This window comes from Anser cygnoides, chromosome 3 (assembly GCF_040182565.1).
Source record: "Anser cygnoides isolate HZ-2024a breed goose chromosome 3, Taihu_goose_T2T_genome, whole genome shotgun sequence".
NCBI lineage: Eukaryota > Metazoa > Chordata > Aves > Anseriformes > Anatidae > Anser > Anser cygnoides.
Window position 1 is genome coordinate 45039324 of NC_089875.1, and position 21460 is coordinate 45060783.

The 21460-nt window shown below is 41.7% G+C and overlaps 1 protein-coding gene across 3 annotated transcripts; it reads left to right on the top strand.

The window, feature by feature from the left end:
* The first annotated feature begins 759 nt into the window (after positions 1–759).
* On the top strand, positions 760–21273 carry GNPAT (glyceronephosphate O-acyltransferase). 3 transcript variants are annotated; one of them, XM_066994062.1, is made up of 16 exons: positions 760–865; positions 3799–3987; positions 5332–5508; positions 6923–7052; positions 9473–9600; positions 10052–10127; positions 10711–10862; positions 10953–11083; positions 11756–11979; positions 14299–14544; positions 15534–15613; positions 17945–18085; positions 19048–19147; positions 19243–19336; positions 20511–20572; positions 20873–21273. In XM_066994062.1, the coding sequence occupies exons 2-16, from the start codon at positions 3880–3882 to the stop codon at positions 20914–20916; spliced, it is 1893 nt and encodes a 630-aa protein (XP_066850163.1). In that variant the 5' UTR covers positions 760–865; positions 3799–3879; the 3' UTR covers positions 20917–21273. The 3 variants fall into 3 exon arrangements, with proteins under 3 accessions (XP_066850163.1, XP_066850161.1, XP_066850162.1); XM_066994060.1 differs by lacking the exon at positions 760–865 and adding an exon at positions 978–1346 and having other exon boundaries at positions 3796–3987; XM_066994061.1 differs by lacking the exon at positions 760–865 and adding an exon at positions 978–1346.
* The last annotated feature ends 187 nt before the right edge of the window (positions 21274–21460 follow it).

The window sequence follows — 21460 nt, forward strand, 5'->3', positions numbered from 1 at the left end:
TTGTAGGGTCTTACTGAAACAGCCTTGCACAATTTGCACAATTGCATGTGAGCTATGCATCATGCACACTTTCATTTCAAAACCCATACCAGAAGTGCTAAGGCATGAACTTTAAGCCATTAACGCAAAGAGAAACATCTCCAGAGGAAGCAGTATCTACAAAAGGTTGGTCCCATTAAAACCATCCCAACATCGTTTAAAGAGCACACTTGTTCAAAGCGAGACTGGCACTCGGTGGCCCATGGGCTCCGTGCCTTTCCACCCTTTGGGGCAGGAGAAGCTGCCAGTTTTGGTACTGAGCCTTTCCGAGATGCTTCGGCTCACACAAAGCACACAGCGATAGCTCTGAGGATCTAACGCGAAGCCACCTTTGTTTCTCCTACTTTTTAAAAGTCTAAAGCCACGTGTGTCCGATGGCTGAACCCGGTGAGCAGGAGCTGGGCCTTCTCCCCGAGGTGGTCCTGGGGCAGCTCCCGAGTGCCCAGGTATTAAAAAATAAATAAATAAATAAATAAATAAGAAAGAAATCCGTGCTTCAAGATCCCTGCCCTGGGCCTACCTGTGGGCCGCTGCCGGGGCCCGGCCGCCCCTTCTCCTCCTCCTCCTCCGCCTTCGCCCTCCTCTTCCTCCCGCGGAACACCACCACCTCCACGGGCTGCGGCTGCGGGGCGGGGGGCGGCGGGGGGCCGGCGGCGCGGAGCTCGTCCCGCAGCCCCACGAAGAAGCCGCGGGCGCCCCGCTGTCCCCCCGCCGCTCTTCCTCCTCCTCCTCCTCCTGCTGCCGCCGCCGGCTCCTGGCTCTCCTCCTCCGCCGCCTCCTCCTCGCCCCCATTGCCGGGCTCCTCACCTGCGCGGCGGAGCCCCCGGTCAGCCGTCACTGCACTCCCGAGTGAACGCCCCCCCCCCCCCCCGCCATCCCTTACTTCGGGGAGCCCCCGGCCGCCCCCCGCTCACCCACCCAGGTCGTAGAGGGCTCCGAGCACCGCCTCCAGCCGCCGGCAGGGCTCCCTCGCCCCCATGGCCGCTGCCTTCCGCGGCGGGGCGGGCGGAGGCGCCGCTTGGTCCCGAGCGGCTGCCGTCAGCCCTAAGATGGCGCCGCCCATGGCGCGGCTCCTCCGCCCTCCCCCGCGCCCGCCCCAGCGCTGCGGGCAGCGGGGCCGGGACCGGGACCGGAGCCGCGGCAGGGACCGGGGCCGGGGCACCGCGGGGCCATGGGGGCCGCAGCCGCAGCGGCGGGGTAGGGCGGGCGAGCGGGGCGCGGCGAGGCGCGGCGGCGGCGCTCCTGGCACCATGGCGGCGGCGGCGGCGGTGCCCGGGCGGGCGCGGCGAGGGACGCCCATGTACTCGGTAGGCTGCCCGCGGGGGGCTGCCCGCCTCGCCCCCTCCCCTGACCCGGCCGTGCTCACTCTGAAGCGCAGGGACGGCCCCCGGCGGCGCGGGGGGGGCTTTGGGGCTGGCTGCGGGGGCAGGGCGCCCCTTCGGGTTCCTGTCCCTGCTGGGATCGGGGCGAGGGGGCTGGAGAGAGGGGGGCGAGTCCCGGTGTCTGCAGAGATCCCCGAGCTTCGCTTCTGTGTCCCCTGGTGCCACACCGGTGCATCGTGAATGCTCCCATTTTACTGTTTTGAAGGCACAGGGAAAGCGGAGGTGTCCCAGGCTCCCACCGCTTCGTTTCTGTCACTGCCAGTGCCCCCGTAGCCACCTGCCCCGCCGGGTTCCCCGACTGGAGGGTCCCGGTTGTGGCTTCTCTCAAGGGGCTCTGTCCCGGCCTGCGCTGGAAGCCCCCGCAGCGCCTTGGCTGTGGAGCACGAAAGGAGCGATGCTCTTCTTCAGCCGCTGGCTCCCTCAGTGCTAAGTCAGGCCAGGACACGGAAATAACTATTCCGGCGGGAAGAAATCCGTGGCAGGTCAAATCTAGAATCGTGAAATGGAGACGAGTGGCAGGGAGGTGGCTTCTCCTTTGGCCGTGGCCTTTGTGAAGCCTCACTCACCGTGGACGCGTTGTGGAACGGCTGCAGCAGTGCAGCGGCTCCTGATGTGGCTGATGATACCGGGGCTGAGTGCTGGATTTCCTCCTTTTTTGTTGTTTCTTGTGTTCTTTTGCAGGGGGTTGCATGTTGTAGGATTTAAACTTTGGTGATTCCAAGAAATGTTGCTTAGATTTTCTGGGTAATGTCTTGTCACGTACTGATTTAAGCAGGTGCATGCTTAGAGCCGACCACTATTGCTGAGGCTATTTTGAGCTATCTTTTTCACTATTATAAGGCATAAGTGTTTTTTTTTTTCCTGTTTTATTTTTAATCAAGAGGGTTGATATAAGGTATCAAGGCAACCGATGACTAATACAAACTATTTCCAGTCTCCTTGTCAGTTTGTGGCTTACATGGCTCTTGCAAAATATCAGCCAGGTGAAAAGTATGGAAGAAGACAGATTGAAAGACAGATTGAAAACTGTAATACTAAACTTTCACAGTATCTTGTGCTGATGAATGGACAGGAGCTAAATGTTTGTTCTGTCCTCACTTTAAATGTCAGCTGCTTTTGATAATGTTGCTGATGTGGCTGTGGTCAACCGGCAGTGAAAGCTGACTCCCTCTCCCGAGGCTGAAAACCTGGCTGCTGCTGCTGGGCATTTTGCTTATCTGCTCCTGGTGTTCTCATGTGCATTTGCTGGCCAGGTTTTCATCTTGAGGCCAGAGAAGGTTGCTCTAACAGCCTGTGAAGCAATGTGTTCTCTCCTTCGCTTTTGGACTGGTTCTGCACAGGTTGTATAGAGGGAGAGAAGACAAAATGAGTGGAAGGGGTGCCTGTGCTGTCCTTCAAGTTGTGCTGAAGAGGAAGACATGAGCATTTTTATCTTAGCATCTTCTTCTAATAAATGTGCTTAACCATAACTGTTTCCTTTGTGTTGCACTGAGCCTTGCTTGTCTGATGAACTGTTGCTGCTGTTCTGAAGTTTGGAGGAATATGATTTAAAGACTAAGGGGTCATTCATATGATCTGTGCTGTTAGAGGAGATAATAGGAGACATCCCTCTCCAGCACGGGGGATGTCTACTGACTCAAGGAGAAGAGTTTTGTCACTGACATTTCTACAGCGGGATGGATCCTCAACTAGCTCTGGATGCACTGCTAGCTTTCCTGCTTACTAGTGATGCTGGTCACTCAGGGACTGCACTCTCTTTATAACTCTGTGCGCACCATGTTGCGTTTTCGGTCTTCATGTGGCTGGTAATAGTTTTCTGGTTCTGTTCCTACTCGGCTGTGTTTTCTGTACCTTATGTCCAAGGCTGGTGAAAGCCAGCACCAAGGTCCCAGACGCAACTTAAAGCAGAAGGGATTATTTCTGGTGTCGATGATTGTGTTTTTATAATGTCATGTGTGTTATTGCATTCATGCAGCTGCAAGAGTAGGGATCAAAGCTGTTTCAGTTAATACCTCTTAAGCACGAGGAGGCTGGAGGCAAGGCATTTTAGTTTTAAAGCTTAGGTGTTTCCTCAGCCTCTTCCTGTTGGACAGAATTAAGTAATGTGGCATATGGTGATTTGGGGACCTTTGCAGAGGGAAATGGTTGTTTCTTTTGTCTTTGCTTTATTTTGGTTTTAGTTTCTAATTGCAGCATTGTTCCAAGCAGGCAATATTTGTTCATGCACTCAGAGCGTTGAATGGAGACATTATAGAAAGGTTAACAAAAAAAAACACATTGCAAAAATTTTGCACGGTATTATTTTACTGCTGTAGTCAAACAGATCACTGAATCACTCGAGACGGTGTCTCATTCTTTATTTGTATGTTCCTAGCAGAAAGAGCTCACGTCAAAGAAAAGGGATGAGTTTGAAGATATCTTGGAGGAAAGGCGATTGTCCAGTGACTTGAGATATGCAATGAAATGTTATACCCCTGTGATCTACAAAGGACTTTCACCTTGCAAGCCAAATGCTATTAAAACTGCTGTTCTGCAGTCAGAGCAAGTTCAGTATGTTATCAAGCAGGTGAGCCGGAACACTGAGCTGTAAGACAAAGTAGATTGAACAGAGCCAAATTTTGTGTGGCGACGGGAAAAAATAAAAGTTACTGCTGGTCTTGTCAAACACCAGAGTTGTAGTTTGAAAGGCACTCCAATAAATCAGTAACTAGGGAGGCACACTCTTCTGGCAGGAAGAACAAATATTGGTTTACCAAAGAGTTGCCACTGAAGCTGTTGTGTCGTGTTTTTATTTTCTGTATATGATACTTTACATTCAACTTAACCAATGTGCTTGACTTCTTTTTTTTCTCCTCCACTGTCCTTGATGCAGAGCAGGATTGTGAAAGATTCTGCTTAGTAGATGTTTTTGTACTTTGAGGATGTTTTGTAGCAATTTTATAGGCTAGTGATGTATTTATGAATTAGTCATTGATACATTCCCTAAAATGAGAGTTATATTTTGATAGAAATTTTTCAGACAAGTGTCAAGTGGTTAAAGGGAGTTAGTCCTGCCATTGCAATCTAGTTCTCAGCTTTGGACTAGAAATTACTGAAAGTATTGCTGGCCTCTAAACTGAGCTGTGCTGTTTGGGAAGCTTTTTCCCCTGTCACTCTTCCTCTTTCTTCCTACTCCATGTTCTGTAAAAGGCATGTTCCTCATTCCATAACAGAAAAAAAACCCAAACTTTTCAGCTAAATATTTCTATATTTAAGAGAGAATATAAATCTCTCCTCCTATATAAATAGAAGAGATGACCATTATTTAAGTCCGTTTTAAGAAACTTCAAAAGGGAATGTGTGTAAGAACAGAAAAAAAGAACATTGATATGCAAAGCTGGTAGAGACAGCGCTTTGTATGCATTTCAGCTAGTGATTGCTACAGTAATACATTACAAAGAAAATCAAGCTTGATAGGGCTGATGTTCTTCAGCCAAGTCTGAAAATCCAGTCCAAATGCACTTCAGAGATTTACTTGAATATCTCTAAAAACATAAGTTTCATTTTACTAGATAAAGAAAATTGCACGCAGCCTTCTTAGACCAATAATCTATGAAATATTCTTAGAACTGAACCTCCTCTGAAGAGGCTAAAATATTCAGATGGTGTGTTTGGGGGGGGGAAATGTTGCTCCCTACCCCCTGTTGGCAGCTAAGCTCATCATTGATTTTGAACAGCTTTAACTTGGCTTTTGCTTGCTGGTTAACAACAAACAGATTCTGTGAGATTAGATGTATGCCTATCCCATAAAATAAAATCTTGCTGGCTATTGCATTAGTGTTGGCATAATTGTTGTGGCACATTGAGCAGTGTGCACGGGCAAGGAGAAGGGAATCACATCTGACTGCTCTTTTGTTTGTTTTCTCTTTAGTTAGCAAAAGAGATGGGAGAATCACCTGATATTATTCAAGAAGAAGCCACAGAAATCCTGGATGAGATGGGTCACAGTATGCAATTAGGAGCTGTCAGATTTTTTGCCTTTACTCTGAGCAAAATATTTAAACAGCTTTTCCAGAGAGTTTGTGTGAATGAAGAAGGAATGCAGAGAGTGAGTACTGTTGGGGAAAAATAAAAAGGTATAATATTTTCATGCTGGTTGCTTAGGCAAAGACTTCCATCTTCACTTCCAGTAAAAAATACAAAAAAAAAAAAGACTGCATTTGTGTTTATTGCAGCTTTTCTAAATAAAGAGGAGAAAAGACAGATGACATGTAAGTTTTTGAGGCAAACAGTCAGCATCGTTTTTTGTACACTTTTCCAAATGTTTCCTGTGGTAAGGAGATGTTTTGCATAAAGCATCTTGCAGCTTTTGCAGAGATTATACAGGCCTTCACTTGGGATACATTTGGCAATGAGGAATATACGATCTGTAAGATTTAAATATATATATTGCTTGTGCCATGTATTTTGATGCTTAGAAGGAATTTGCTTAAAACTTTTTAGTAGGATAAGAGTAATTGTGATCTTGCAAAAGTGAACTGTTCACGTTACTTATGTTTGCATTTTTTTTCAAGAGGGTCATCATTAAAGGTAAGTAGTTGTCAAAAGAAGACACGTGACTGTCATCCTCTTTCTCTTGTTGCTTTTTTTTCTCTTCTGTAATTGTTTTGCCAGCTCTTTAGGGATCTGAATTCCTAATTTTAAAAAAAAAAAAAAAGTTCTCTGTATGACTAATTTTGATCAAGTGATTTATGAGATGTAAGAGATGAGAAACCTTTATTCAACAGTTTTGTTTCGAGAATACTTTGACCTCTTTTCTTTTAGCTTGGTTTGCCTTTTAAAATGGCAATTAATACAGTACATCCTGGAAGCAATTTCCATGTGGGGTGAAACGTGATGATAGCTACCTGGGCAGTAGATAAATAGAAATGCTGGAACTGGTTCTGGAGGGAAAGAATGGTATGTGGCCAAGAATATAAAAAGAAAAAGTTAGAGTAAGTTTTTTTTGCCTAATTTTATGTGGCTGAGTGGGTTGGCAGTTCTGCCAAACCTTCATACGGCTAAGATCCATGAAACACTGTGTACCGCTGTAAGATGTCTTAAGTTTGCCCCAGTCCGGTGGGGGTTTGTTGTCCCCTGTTTCATTGCAGGTTGTCACCCCTCTGGAGGAGGGTACAGTCCATGCCCTGCAAGACTTAACAATGTCAACCCTTACAGCCCCTACTGGGCTTCCCATTCCCATCAAAAGGGATTTGGATTGTGCCATCATGTAATGAGGTGGCCCTGTCTTTCGAGTCCTGTGGTGCCTACAAATCACAGGTTGCTATTCTGGAAACTACTGCTCCAAATTTCCTATGACTCCATGCTGAAAAAGATATAAAGTATGTGAACAGAGAAACCACCCTCATCAATAAATCAGCTTCTGTTTGTGTGAAGCCACGTGAAGGTCTGTATTTGCAAATTCCAACAGTTGTTCCACAAATATTGGAGCAATATTGTTTGTTCTGGTTTCATTTTTTCAGCTGCAGCATGCCATTCAAGAGCACCCAGTTGTACTGCTGCCCAGTCACCGAAGCTACGTAGACTTTTTGATGCTGTCTTACTTGCTATACACGTATGACTTGGCTTTGCCTGTCATTGCTGCAGGAATAGGCAAGTATGTTGTTTTAGCGGTGTTTTCAGGATTCAGAGTACTGGTAGCAATTGGTCTGGTGTCTGCTGCTATAAATACTTGTGTTTAACTTCTGTTCCAAATACATTTTGTTAAAACCCGCTTGGGTTAGATGTTTGCAGTGTACGTGCCTCTCCTCTGTGTTGAGTGCCATCAAAAGAGAATTTTTTCATAGCAAGTTCAACCAGAAGCACCTCACCTGCAGACCCAAGGCTGGGCAAAGATAGGTGTTTGAAGCAGACTTTGATATTACTTTCCTCGCCCAGAAACAAGCAAAAACTTGGCCATGAGCTCCTGTGTACACAGAAGGTTTTGCAATACCTGATACAGTTTTAAGCACAATCATAGTAGCCAGATATGAAGTGCAAATCACCTTTTGCTAGTTGGTGGTGTGACTGACTCCCTCGAAAACATTGGCAGAACTTCATTATGCGAAGTGCTGAGAGCAGAGCTGGCTGAGAAACAGAACTGTATGTCAGAGGGCAAACTGTCCAGATTTTGAACATTGTTCTAAAGCAGATGAAGCTGGTTTTATTTGGTGGAAGCGGTTATTGAAAACTAACAGTCAGTATCTTCTCAGTCAATGTGCTTTTTGAAACTCCTGTCTCTATGGCAGCCTGTAACCAAGAAGACTGATCTTGGAAGTCAGGAGTGTCAACCAAGTCTTCTAAGCAGGCAGATCTTCCAAGCAGGCAAGCTAGCAAAGATCTGGGAACCTAGTACTCTCCTCTAGTTTACTGGATCATCTCTTTTAAAGACTGGGGAATGAATGAGCCTGGAATAAACAGATAAGATGCTCCTACCCCATGTGATTTTTGTCAGATTAACAAATTTTGCATTGCTTTCAGTGGAAAAATATGTGAAAATGCTCCCATCAACCTAAACTGCTTTCCATTTTCAGTAGATGATGTTTGATATCAGGAACTTTGTTTTGAGCCTCTCACAGAAAAGGTGTCACAGATTTTGGAATTGTGTTTTATTAAGTAAGCACCTGTAATGGTGAGAATTTGTGGGTATTTTTTTCAGGTCCATTTTATGCTTACCTTTCCTCCCATTAAAAAAAAAAAATGGGGGCGGGGTGATTTATGCCATTTTTTGAAAATTTTCACCTAATGTTCTTCTGATGCTTTAATATAGATAGGACCAGATGGGATTTTTTCAAGGGTGCAGGCTAGATCGTTACTGTCTTTTCCAATTGGGAGATTAAGAATACCAGTAAAAAATCAGTGGAAGCTGGGAGAATGGTGAAGATGAGGTTCTGCTGATCTGTGAAGTAGGGGTATCTTGCCTTCTGTGTGATGCAGGTTAGCTTCTGGTGAATTCGGAATTTGATGTCTCATAGCTGCCTTTATCAAGGTGCTGCAGCTACTTACCTGCCACATATTATTCTGAAACTGCTCACGTGCTGACGTAGGTATTGGTGTAGTGCTTTGTTAACTTTTGGATTAGACCCACTATTAAGTTTGGAGCCTCAAAGTAGTAGCTACAGATACTAGTACTAAAAAAGATACTGCATGTGTGTATTATTTTAAGTTCCTCAGGTGAAAATACAGTTCTCTGATTGTAGTCGTGTACAACGTATTGTTAGATGTTCACAAGATGTGGTACACAAACTAACTCAAGGTGGTACTTGTGCTGAGTCTCCTGATTGAGGAATAAGTGTCTCTGCTTTGTTAGTTGTCGTTTGGTTTCAGGTAGCATACACCTAGATCTGTGGGGATTTGCTGCTGTTGCCACCCAGGGTCCTGGGTCCAATTTCCTTTTATCTATTTTATATCATGAGTGAATCTCCGTTCTCAAATGTTTCATCGATTGAGGTCGCAAGAAGGCGGAAGCAGCAAATGGCCAGCTGCTGTGTAAACTCATTTTAAATACCTCATGAATAAATTTAATTGTTTCCTAGTTTTAGCAAGTTAAACACTGGTCGTGATTGCTTGAAACTAGAAGATTACCAAAAATTTTAGCTGATTTAGTCTACCATTCCTAAATTGATGAGTCAGGCTCTCAAATGGTATAATGTAACATAATTGGTTAGTTAATTTCCAGGGTTAATTTCTGTGTCTTCTGGGATACATTCAATGGTAACTGAAGATAAGTGAGTCAATGTACTTAAAAAAAATAAATATATAGTCTTCATTATGGCTGAAATCTGGACATCTAAATTATTGAAACAAATTGCTCTAAGTGAATGCTCTTTCCAAAAATAAAATATAAAACACTGAAAGCATATTATAACATGACAATCACATCTTCCAAGTATTTACAACAGAATCCTTGAAAGAGATCTCCTTTATCCTGGTAATTGAATCACTTTATTACATAAATTGTTTGATTCTACTGAAAGATATTAATCAATAAGTTTTGTGTTTGTGGTCTTGTTTTTTGTTGGATTGTTTTTCAGATTTCCTAGGAATGAAAATAGTTGGTGAGCTGCTGCGAAGGGCAGGTGCCTTTTTCATGCGGCGTTCCTTCGGTGGGAACAGGCTCTATTGGGCAGTTTTTGCTGAATACGTAAAAACAATGTTAAGGGTAAGTAAATTACTGAACTCTCAAAGTGTATGCTTAAGAAATACTGTATTGCAGTGATTCATGTTAAATGTGCATGATGTAGGCAGGAGATTGAAAGTCTTCACTGTGATCTGAGGAAATGGATTTTACCTTAGAATTCATGTAGGTGAAGAGCATGTTTGCTGTCTCTTCCTGCAGTTCATCAGTGGGTGGTAAACAAATTGTTGATCTTCAGTTGCTTTGGCTCATGTGCCCATATCTCATAACAAACAAAATATATTTTTTAATTTAGCTATATATTGTGGCAAATACAATAGATGAATACAGGCTTTGAAATGACTGAAGTTAGAGATGCATGGCTTTCATTAAAAAAGCTGCTTACATTTTAAGTACTTAAAATTGTTTGTGGGCGGTAAAGATGAAATATTTTTATGTTTCTGACAAGCTTTTTTTGTTTGTTTTACTTTTGTAGAATGGTTATGCCCCAATTGAGTTTTTTCTTGAAGGGACAAGAAGCCGCACTGCCAAGACTCTGACTCCAAAGTTTGGTAGGTTTGTTGAAAACTTGGAACTTTTTATGATTAATAATGTTTTCCTTAGTGGTTATGTTTGTCCAAAGTTCTTCAGATAGGAAGGGATGTTGAAGTGGTGGGAAATTGGTAAAGTCTGTCAGAGTAGTGGAAAACACTATAGTTTGATTTCCAAGGCCAAATAAAGAAGGGCAATACATGCCTCTTGCACTCTGCTGCTTTCTCTCCCATTGTGTATATAATTGCATAACTCTTTCCTTTCTGGAAAATAGGCTTCCCCTTACCTGCACAGAAGTATTTTAAGCTAACTGTTTGTAAAAGACATGGGGAATCTTTAGAAAGATGATGATGTGCAAGTGCAGATAAGTGCTATTGAAAAGAGCACAAACAGCTGTCCACATGCATTGCTTACATTTACCTTCTGTTTTAAAGCTTGGACAGTGTCTTCTGCTTCTGCTTAGTGAAAGAGAGAACAAACATAATGTTCACTTATTTACAGTTTCTGAAACTTATTTAACTTTGAAAAAGATATCTTGCAGCTGCTTTTCCCTTCTTGAAAAAGACAAGCGTTTCACTTTTTTTTTTTTAATCCAATTTGCAGGTCTTCTCAGTATTGTGATGGAACCATTTTTTAAACGTGAAGTCTTTGACACGTACCTTGTTCCCATCAGCATCAGCTATGAGAGGATATTAGAAGAATCTCTCTATGCATATGAGCTCCTAGGAGTCCCAAAGCCCAAAGAATCTACATCTGTGTGTAAATTCCTTAAGAACAGAAAATAGGTGGATGTATATACACCCTGCAGCACTAAAATTTTATTTTTGCTCCTCCCGTTTTTTTAGGGGTTGTTAAAGGCCAGAAGGATCCTCAGCGACAATTTTGGTACCATACACATCTACGTTGGCCAGCCGGTGTCACTTAGAACGTTGGCTTCTGGGAGAATCAATCTATGCCCATATAACTTGGTTCCCAGGTATTACATCTTTCTGTGGTTTATGCACAGGAAAAACATTTGTTTAGTCCTCACCAATGTAAAAATAATTAAGAAGTTATTTTTTTTTTACTTTGGTTTTGATTTTTCTCTTTTCCTGTCCATTTGACCACTGAAGATGTTTTGTCTGCGCTCAGAGTTATCATGCTTGTGACTGGCTGTTTCTGAAACAGGTTGTTACTTCCATTGCTTTGTTCTAGGTTGAGAACATGCCATTTTAAAAGTTTATGGTGATGTATCAGTCAGGCAAAGCTTTGTTTTCTGAGAATTCAGTGGTTTTGTTACTTAAAAATCTACTTTCTTTCCCTTCTTGCTTTATTACTGCAAACAGTTACGTGATTGTGTACCAAGAAGCTGCAGCTATGGCTGGATTGGGTGGGTTTGCAATTTGTTACAAAAAAGTTACAACACTTTTGAATGTTTTTGAGAATAGCAAGTGTATAGCATCAATACAGAGTTCTGTTTCAAATGTTTTTGTGAATCTGCTCACGTTTTTCTTTGTACTACATAGTCCATAGGTAGAATTACCCTCCAGGTGTTCGGTGCTGTAAAGTAATTAGGGATCTGGGAGCAATACAGAAGAAATCTGGAATATAAATCACCCTCTTCCCTATTTTGGAGCTTTTTAACCTTGAGCTGCATGGTTCTTTTCAGACATCTTCCACAAAAGCCATCTGAGGATATCCAAGAATTTGTCAGTGATGTGGCGTATAAAATGGAGCTTCTGCAAATTGAAAACATGGTTTTGAGCCCGTGGGTGCTAGTTGCTGCTGTTCTGCTCCAGAATTTGCCAGCTATGGATTTTGAACTTCTAATAGAAAAGACCCTGTGGCTGAAAGGCTTAACACAGACTTTTGGAGGTTTCATTGAATGGCCTGGTATGCACATAAAGTGTTATTTCTATTTCTTTGTTTGTTTGTTTATGGAGGAAAAATTATTTTTATGTGGAAGCAGTGTATAGTGACAACATTACAGATTGTTTTCATGGGTGCTGAGTCATTTAGGATTTTAGGATATGCCAAAAATGATGCTAAAATAGAAGGGGTTTTGCCTTAGGGCTGTAGAAGATGCTACTCTGAAAAACAGTTAGGTTGAGGCAGGACAGGTATTTTACTGTTATTTCCTGAAGCATGGAATGAGGGAAAAATTATAGGCTGCTTATAATGTCTTTCTGAAGGCTGTCTTAAGTCCTAGGCAATTAATTACCCAGTTTGCAACAGTACCTCAGTAATATGCTACGTTTGTTGCTTGATATTGGCTATGAGTTGGTACTGTGATAAAGAATTAGCCTGAACAAATGTGTGAAATAAATAAAACCAAAACTATACTTTGACTATTTATTTTTAAATTTGACTTCATCCTTTTGGGGATGCAGTGATGACTTTTGAGGTAGTGGCTTCTGTGTTTTTATATTATACACGCACATACATAAAAATATATTTGTGGGGAAAGGTTGATTCTTCTTCGTCTTCTGAACAATTGTTTTAAGCATCTCCCTTTGAGCCAAGGTGACACAGGTAATTTGTTTTGGAGCCTCAGGACATAAGTGGATAAGCGGGCAAAGAAAAATAGTGTGTGGTGCAAATACCTTTTCACTGTAGGTATATTTAAACTATGGATCTCTGCTTTTGTAGTCATGTGTATAATCAGGGATCACTCTCAGTATTGCAACAGAGAAATACGAGCAGGCCACAGTTATAACAGAAATACCACTTCCCCTTTCAGGTAGCTTCACTGTAGTAAATGCGGACGCAGTCTGCTCCTGCCAGACTGTGAAAGGAAAAATTTCATGGTGTTTAAACATCATTTAGAATCTTACTGCACAGTAAACTGAAGAATATACTGCATTTGGGTTTGCTTATTTATTTTGTTTTCTTAGTAACAATGAATAAACTTTTGCTCTAGTAGAGTTGTAGTCAGAGAATGGAAAATAGGTAAGGTATAGAGATAGAGGCAATAACTGAGCAGATTTTGTCTGAGTGCATTGGCCCTGCACTAGCTGTCATTTGCATAGAAACAGGGTTTGTTGTTTGTTTGTTTTGAATTGTCAATTATTTGAAAGAATAAATAATTTTAAAGGTTAGTTTGGAGGCGTCATCATGTCAGCAGCTACATGCATCCTGTCTGTTCTTCTATCTCCAAACAGCTAGCTGTTCCTCCTGCTACCGTGCCGCTTGGTTGTTACAGGCAGAACATTTGCTTAGGTATTAGAAATTTTATATTAAAAACAGGAACTGAAAAATGACTCGCTCACGCTTCTTATTACACTGAGAAATGTGAAAATGTTGGCAAAGCTGGAATGCAGTAGGCTGAAGGAGCAAATAAAGTGCAAGGAGGTTCTATGTGAAAGCTAGCATAAGGGGAAAATATATTTTTGTCTTCCTGTCAAAGTCTGCAGTGATTTGATATGCGTGTATTGCTCTGATCACGTAAATGGTATTTTCATGTTCAGTTAACAGTTTTTATTGCTTCTTTCCTTGCTTGCTAAAGAGTTCACAATGCAGGGAATTTTGGTAGTGTTTAAAGCCTAAGATATTCTAAAAAAGATGACTGTATTTCAAGACTTGAGGTGCTGTTCTTTATCTGCCTAAAGTTCTTTGAAGGACTTTCTTCTTTATAGAAAATAACAAACCCATAACCCACCCAGTTCCTTGCTTTAGACTTTTAAAAAGGATTTTAATGAAACAAGAATATACTTGGGTTTAAGTGCAAGCTATTTCCTTTTTGAGCAGGTATGTTATGCAATGACCCTTCTGTTAGGATTTTCTTAAACTTAATTATGATGAGGAGTTCCTTGTTTATGAGAGTTGAGGAAAAAAACTTGATCTTGCATCTGATTCAAAAATTACAGTGTCAGAAATTCCTAAGTCAAAGTGTTTCCTTAATGATGATTGTTTCCATCAAGTAGTTCTAACCTCTTTTATTTGGAGGCGCAGAATCTTTGTTCCAGAGACAAAGGATTTACTTGTTATTGTTAGCAAGTGGAAGAATTTAAAGTGCTGTAATGACAGAAATGTCTGAAATTTGTTCTCTCCATTGCATACAATGCCTGGGCTGAGAACACTTTTCTAACTGAATATTTGATGTAATAATTGGTCCTAAAAATAAAGCTTAACGAAATACCAGCATACTTTAGACAGTATCAACAGAGACATATTCTCTTTTGCATCATCCTGAATCTTGCATTTTCTTGCTAGATAATCTTTGTGCCAAAAAAGCAGTTATGTCTGCCCTCGCCCTGCATTCCAACATTGCTCGCCTCGTCAATGGCCACGTGGTCCTCAATGACAAAGGAGAGGAAGATGGAGCCGTAGGGGAAATTGTCTTTAAGCGAGCTCTGGCCATCCTCATGTGTGGTACCTACAGAAACCAGTTGCTGAATGTCTTCGTGCGTCCCTCTCTGGTGGCACTTGCCTTGCAAATGACGCGCAGCTTCAGGAAAGGTACGTTTGGGTAGCTCGGGGAGCCCAGTGGCTTCGCTCCCTCTCATGTCCTCCGTGAGAGGAGCAGGAGGTTCCTGTGGTTGACAGTGGGGGCTACTTGACAACGTTGTGCCAGAATTCTGAATAAGGTCCTGTGACATAAAGTGGGTGTGTTGGGAGGGGACTTTTTTTTTTTTTTTTGCCGTTTTTGTTTACCCCTTGATACCCTTGAAGGGAGGCATATTCTGGTGAGACAGCAGATATGAGATGATTCCAGTTCTTGTTTACACTGTTCTGCAGTCCAGAAGTAGTTGAGTTTAGAAAAATGTATTTGGGAGTGCTTGGGTTGCTTCCCTTGCAGTATACATTATGAAACTGCCAGAGGGTAAAATGGCCCCAAAAGTGGCAAAAATCACCTCATGTATTTCAGCTGTTAAATAAAACTGTGCTTGGAAGTGTCTCCTGCCTTTCTAGCAAGGCTTCATTTCATGCCAATGTAAAATAACCTACAACCATTAAGTTCCTTGTTTTGTTGGCATTTAGCAGACCTGCTTTTTAGGTTACAAGTTACACACAGCTCACATTCACATACAGTGCAGCCAGTTCTCAGCCTTTTTTCTCTTCTCAGTGCTGTTCCTGAAGTGTTTCAGTGCTTTCCGATACTCATTAAGTAAAATTTCAAAATATATGCCTTGGTTTTGCGCAGCATCTCATTATATGATACTTAATGCATGTTCTTAGAAGCTACGGTCCCCTGTTCTTTCTTTCGGTAAAATCTGAATTGAGTACTTTGACTACTTCCTGTTTCACTGGGGTGATTTCTGTTGTATATGTACTTGTGGTTTTAATGTCAAGTTCAAATTTTATTTGGAGTAGATATTCTCTCTCAGGAATAATAATAGAGAGTAAATATTCTCCCTAAAATAAGGAATAAATGGCTTTTCGATGGCATCCTTTTAAATTATGTTTTTTAAAACAACAATACTTTACAATATTTTTTTTTTTTTCAGAGGAAGTCTACAGCTGCTTCAGCATCTTGAGAGATGTGTTCTCTGATGAGTTCATCTTCTTTCCTGGTATTTCATTGAAGGTAAAAACATCCTTTATACAAAGTTGGTGATCGTCCATAGCACAGTCAGCACAGCATCTGATTTTGGGGCTCTGCTTAACAAATGCCTTGTGATAAATACCTACAGAGATATCAGCTTGATCTGTAAGTGGGAGGGAGAACTTAAAAGAGGGTCAGAGTGGAGGTAGTCATTAGGTTAGTTGCAAAACATTGTGTGAATCCACAAGGTTGCATATGCAATCTATTTTTAATTCCTCCAGTGTGTAAAAAAAAAAAAAAAAAAAGCCTGAAACTTCCTAGTTCTGAACTATTAAAGTGAGCTGTAGCAGAAGTTTGGCTTTTTTGTGTAAAACTACCAATCTTCTGGAATGGATATAAAAATGAGTAGAGCAGTCTTTTTTTATTTTTTTTATTAACGAAGTGTAAATACTGTCCTGTTCCTCTGCAGTTACGAAAGAGACGTTAGGCTGTGAAGAAAAAAGTGTTAACGTAGGTCTAATTGGATTCTTTCACAGAGTGGGTATGTTCTGTCAGCACAGAAGCAGAAGAGCAGTTTTCGTTGAGGTTATAGCAGGGTCATTTTTCCTTAAAGCTCTTGCAGACTGTGTAGCAGAGGGGGCACTGCTGCTCTTTCAAAAAGTTAAACTAGGTTCTATACCAATTAATGATCAACCATTGTATGTCCTTGTTATCTTTGACAAATAGAGTATGCAGTTCTAAATTTAAGTCCTTATTGTCTTCTGGTTGATTATAGTGCTTCTAGTGCAGCTGTGATGGGCTGCTTTGTGTAGCACTATACGTGTGGTCTGTGATGGTGGGGCTGCCGGAGCACTGTGCCAACACCCAGTGCTGCGTGTGTTAAAGCACATCTCTGTACCACCTCTCCTCGAATGTGCAGCATGGCCGTATCTACCTCTGTAGCATTTATGTAGCAGCTAGTGTTCCTCTTATACCTTGAAATCTGAATGTTACAGTGCATATGTAAACTTTTTTCTAATATGTAGTGTTGATGGCTTTGAGCCCTTTTAGATTTTTATTACTGGCATTTACAGTGTCTCATGTAGATTCAGATATTACACTATGAGCGCTAGGAAGGAAGTACTTATAGTAAAACCTGATTTAAACCTCTGCAGATGAAATCTTACAGAGCTAAGAAGGTACAGCCTGTGAAGGTTTCTGAAGCGAGAGCCTTCCTAATTGCACAAGTGTCCCTAGCAGAGTCTTAGGGAAGCTTGGGTTGTATTGCTTGAAAGCAGCTTCCCCTCATTCCACCCGCCTTCCCATATCAGCATTACTGAGACAAAGCCGGTATTGTTCACGCGTGCAGCCTTGTTACAGCACTCAGTGTGTCTGCACGCTCTCCGAAAACAGCTGGACACAGAAAAGATGTGAAAACTGCAGGCAGTACTTTGCTCCCTGCAGGACTTGCCGCGTCAGTTTGTACGCATCCTGCAGGGTTGGACCTGGCTCTGGTCCAGCCAGCTTGAAACGCAGGTGAGCACAAGTTTATTAGTGAAAATTGGTTTGACATCGTACCCCATACAAACTGGTGCAGGTGCAGTTTTTATTTGGGATTAAAACAGATTAAATATGATTTTTATCAAATGTTAAGGCTAAATATCTGATAGCAATATTTAATTGTGATCTTTCCTGCATTAAAAAAAAAGATAATTTTCATAAGAATATTCAGGATTTGTGACTATATTAAAATCTGAGCAAGCCACCCCTCTAGTCATCCACGTGTCTATCATGTCCGTTCCCTCCCCCCTCTTCTCCTCTGGTAATGGAAGGAAAATAGTTTTGTCACTGACGTTTCCATAGTCTGTAACTTTTGGCCATTGTGTTGCTTTTTTTTTTTGTAGATAACAGGTCAGTGAACTATGTTATCACTTATCACTAACAGTGTGCGTGAGATAAAAGCAAGCCCTGACTTAAAAAAAAAAAATAAAAAAAATCTGCCACCATCACCAAACAAACAAAACAAACAAAGTCCCTAAAATAGACAACTTGTCCGTATTCTGACAAAATCCAGGGGAATACAAGCTGGCTGTTACAATAGCAACCACAGCCTCTTCCTAAGGTCCTAGGCCTGTTGTGCTTCCAGATTTGCTCTGTTTAAGATTATGTTCCCACTGCCTTTTTAGAACGGTATTTCTGGTATACAGGAAAATTTTGGTTCATGTCTCCAGAGAACCGAAGTGAGAAATGGAAGAAGTGTCATGCTCTGTTTTCTGTTATTGTGGTTGTGTTTTGGCTTGTTTTTTTTTTTGTGGTTGGTTGGTTGGCTTTGTGGGAAAAGGTCTCTGCACTTGCCGTAGAGGTTAACATTTCAGTTGCGGTTCTCTCTCCCAGGATTTCGAGGAAGGATGTTTTCTACTCACAAAATGTGATGCGATTCAAACAACTCAACAGGAAATCTACCCCACTGACAAAGGAAGTGTTATAGTATCTTTCTTGTCAGCTATGTTCAGACCTTTTGTGGAAGGTTATCAGGTATGCTGTTTTCCAAAAAATTATCTTTTTTATCCTGTGTTTTATACGAAAAGTAGTAGAGTAGTGATAGTTCTGCAGTACAAATAGCGACTGTTCCCACGGCTGGGGAATGGAAGAGTTGAGAAATAGCAGTAACAGGTATCTTAACATCACCTTCCCTCCAGGAACCTGATTTCAGCTTTTGGCTCGGACTTTTCAAAATGACTAAAGCAGTAAGCTGCTTTGTAACGTGACGAGCTATTGTGGGTTTACAAGCTTCACAGGGAGTATGCTGCTGGCAGGCTCCGTTGCTCTTTCGCAGAGGAACTCTTGCTTAATTCATTTTGTGGGCTGTCCTGCCACACGCAGAAATGAGTTTATATCTCATATCTGGTAGGGTTGTTTTTGTGTTTTTTTTTTTTAGAATCGTTAATTCCATTGGTTTCTCTGTAAATTCTTTTTATTTTTTTCCAAAAGGTTTTAATACGGCTAAACACACTTACAATCCTGTAATACGTAACCTGTACAAAAATAGGAGGCTAAAATCTCTGATATGTCAGCATAACATTGGTGGGAATGTAGATGTTTGAACCTGGTAGATGAGGGAACTGCTAATGATCTGGTGTACGACTTAAGCTGGTCTGTACTGATTTGCCTGATTTTACTCCTATCTGTAAAACAGATAATACTTTAATAAAACTATACTGGGTTTGATTGCAAGAACAGAAATGTTAAATTGATGTCTAAGGTAACCATTGCAGTAATGAATGCTGAATCTTCTTTTAATATTAAGATTCTCATGCATGCTAAACAGTAATAAAATTTTCAGATGTGCTACCTACTGATACTTCTTGAGTTCCTCTCCTAACTTTTCAAAGTGCAATAACATTACCTCCTTATGGGGACATGTTTGTTTGTAACTAATAACAAATTGACAATCACAAGGAAAGAAGTGCTGATGTTTTTTTTTTTTTAAATGTTAGTTAATTTTCAGATACCTATCAAAGGAAACAAAAGAAGCCTTTACAGAGAAGCAATTTGTACCTGGAGTCCGCAACTTTGTTTTTCAGCTTCTTGAAAAGGGTGCGTACAGCTGTCATGCAATATGATTTTACAAACTTAACCTGTTAATGGACAGTGGTAACATTTTTGATTTGTTTTTTCTGCTTTCTCTGTAGGGAATACGCAGTGTTACGAAGCACTATCTTCTGACATGCAGAAAAATGCCTTAGCAGCTCTCGTGCAACTGGGTGCAGTGAAGAAGAAGAAAATGTAAGTAACACAGGCTTTTTGGTATATAAAAGACAATGTGCGGTCTTACTGGAAATTCTTAATGACTGAGCTATTAGCATTAAGCAGTACAGCAGACACCTGATGCCCTGAACATCAGTCAGCTGAAGGCTGATTGGATTTACCTGAGTTGTGGTGAAGACCCAGGTAGTTCCTTTCTGTATGCATTGTGGAAACAGCATGGCAGCCCTTAGAGTGAAAACACCCCTGCGGGACCCAGCAGCAGAATTCAATACTCATTGGTGGGCTTCTTCTGACTCCCTTTTCTAAACCTTCTGGTTTTCAAAATCTTTAGGAGGGCTTTGATAAGCAAATAGAACAGCCCTGCTTATTCTGTGTGTTATAATAAGCCTCATCAGGCAATGTAAGCAATTACCAGGAACAGTACTACTTTTTCATGTGTTTTGGCACTGACATCTCAAATCAATTCACATGAAAGCTTAGACGTTAAAGTTATTTAACGCAGTTCCCAGGCCTAAGATTAAACGTCAGCTGTAGTTATACAGAAACATGGTCACATATATTTCATGTTATCAGACTAATTTGTGTTGAGGTGGTACTTCTTACGTTTAAAAGTATAGCCGTAGAAGACCCTGCTACACGTCCCCACATTGTCTTGACTATTTCACAGAACAGCGTTGGCAGCTGATGGCCCTGAGCTATTTTCTTATGTGTCTGTTCAGGAAATGAATTGGTTAAGGTTTGTATTGCTCTTGGAAAGCACACAAAGTGCCGTTGTTGTAGGTCCCCCTGCTATGTCATTGTGCTACATAAATGTCTGTGGCTGAATTCCCCTTTCAAGTAAATGGAATAAATCAAGTGCAGCAGATTTTGAGATCAGCTGAAGGTTTGATTCAGTTTCAGAGATAGAGTCTTGAAAATTGTACAATTGAAAACAAACAAACAAATATTCTCTTCTTGCGGTTATCCCCAATAAAAACCAAGGGAAGACAGACTCAGTGTAAACGAGAGGAAAGATAAACCCTAACAATCCTTGAGTACAATTTGTTTAAAGGTCTGCTGTGACCTAAAAATTGGTAAGTATGCTGGTAGGATGAAGAATATGATGACATTATGAAAATGTTTAATTCAGATTATTTGTGTAGAAATGACTGAAATAAGAGATATCCATTGAAGTTATTTGTTTTAACTGTAGGTCCAATGGATTCACTTACAATGTAAATCAAGAGGCTGTTAATAAAATCCTGGACGTGTTTGGTAAGTGTCGTGAGCGGTCTCTAGTTCATTTGAAGATAACTTTTCAAGTTACAAATGAGTTTGGACAACGAACATACATGTTAGACCTGCTGTTTTTTCCTAATAGTTCCTCAGAATCATCTGCATAAAAATACTAATGATATTTTTACAGTACTTCTTCCTGTGTAGCTGACTGCAGCTTTGAATCTCTCTCCCTTCTTTTGAAATACTGTGCAACAAAATGACCAAAAAAAAGTAAATCAAAAGGAACTTTAATGGAGTAGCTGCAAGTAAGTGATTACTTTTTCTTCTTTTTGTCAGATGCCAGGATACCTGTACAGAAGCCTGTGGCTGCAAGACTCTAAGTGGTTTTTGATGCTGTGACTGGATGTAAGTACCTGCTGGGGGCACAGACCACCGCCGAAGTGGAGCGGGGATGGCAGCAGACCAACTTCACGTCTTGTCCGTCTGTCTGGGCGTTGTCAGCGTGCCAACGTGCGAGGCAGGAGGGGGTGCCAAGGCTGTGGAAGGGTGGTCTTCACCTGGGGCACTTCCCCTAACTGCTTAGAGACTGCTGCCTCCCGTGGTTAGAGTTGTATTTGTATACTCACCTGTGGTTTGCTTTTTAAAATGGATTAAACCTTTTTTTTTGGATACCTATTTAAAGAGAAGCGCACAGTAACGGCTACTTAAATACATTTTTTTAGACTCGTAACGAGTAACGTGGTCGGTCTCAAATATTTCCCTGGAGCGAAGCTGTAACGGGGGAACTGAAGGCTGAACATTAAAACGAGCATTCAGACAAACGCGTTGCCGGCTGCCTGTGTGCGGGACGAGGCCCGCGGATAAAAAAACTCCTGGCCGGAGCCGCGCGTTTAAGCACGGGGGCGGCGTTTCGGCCGCTCCCGT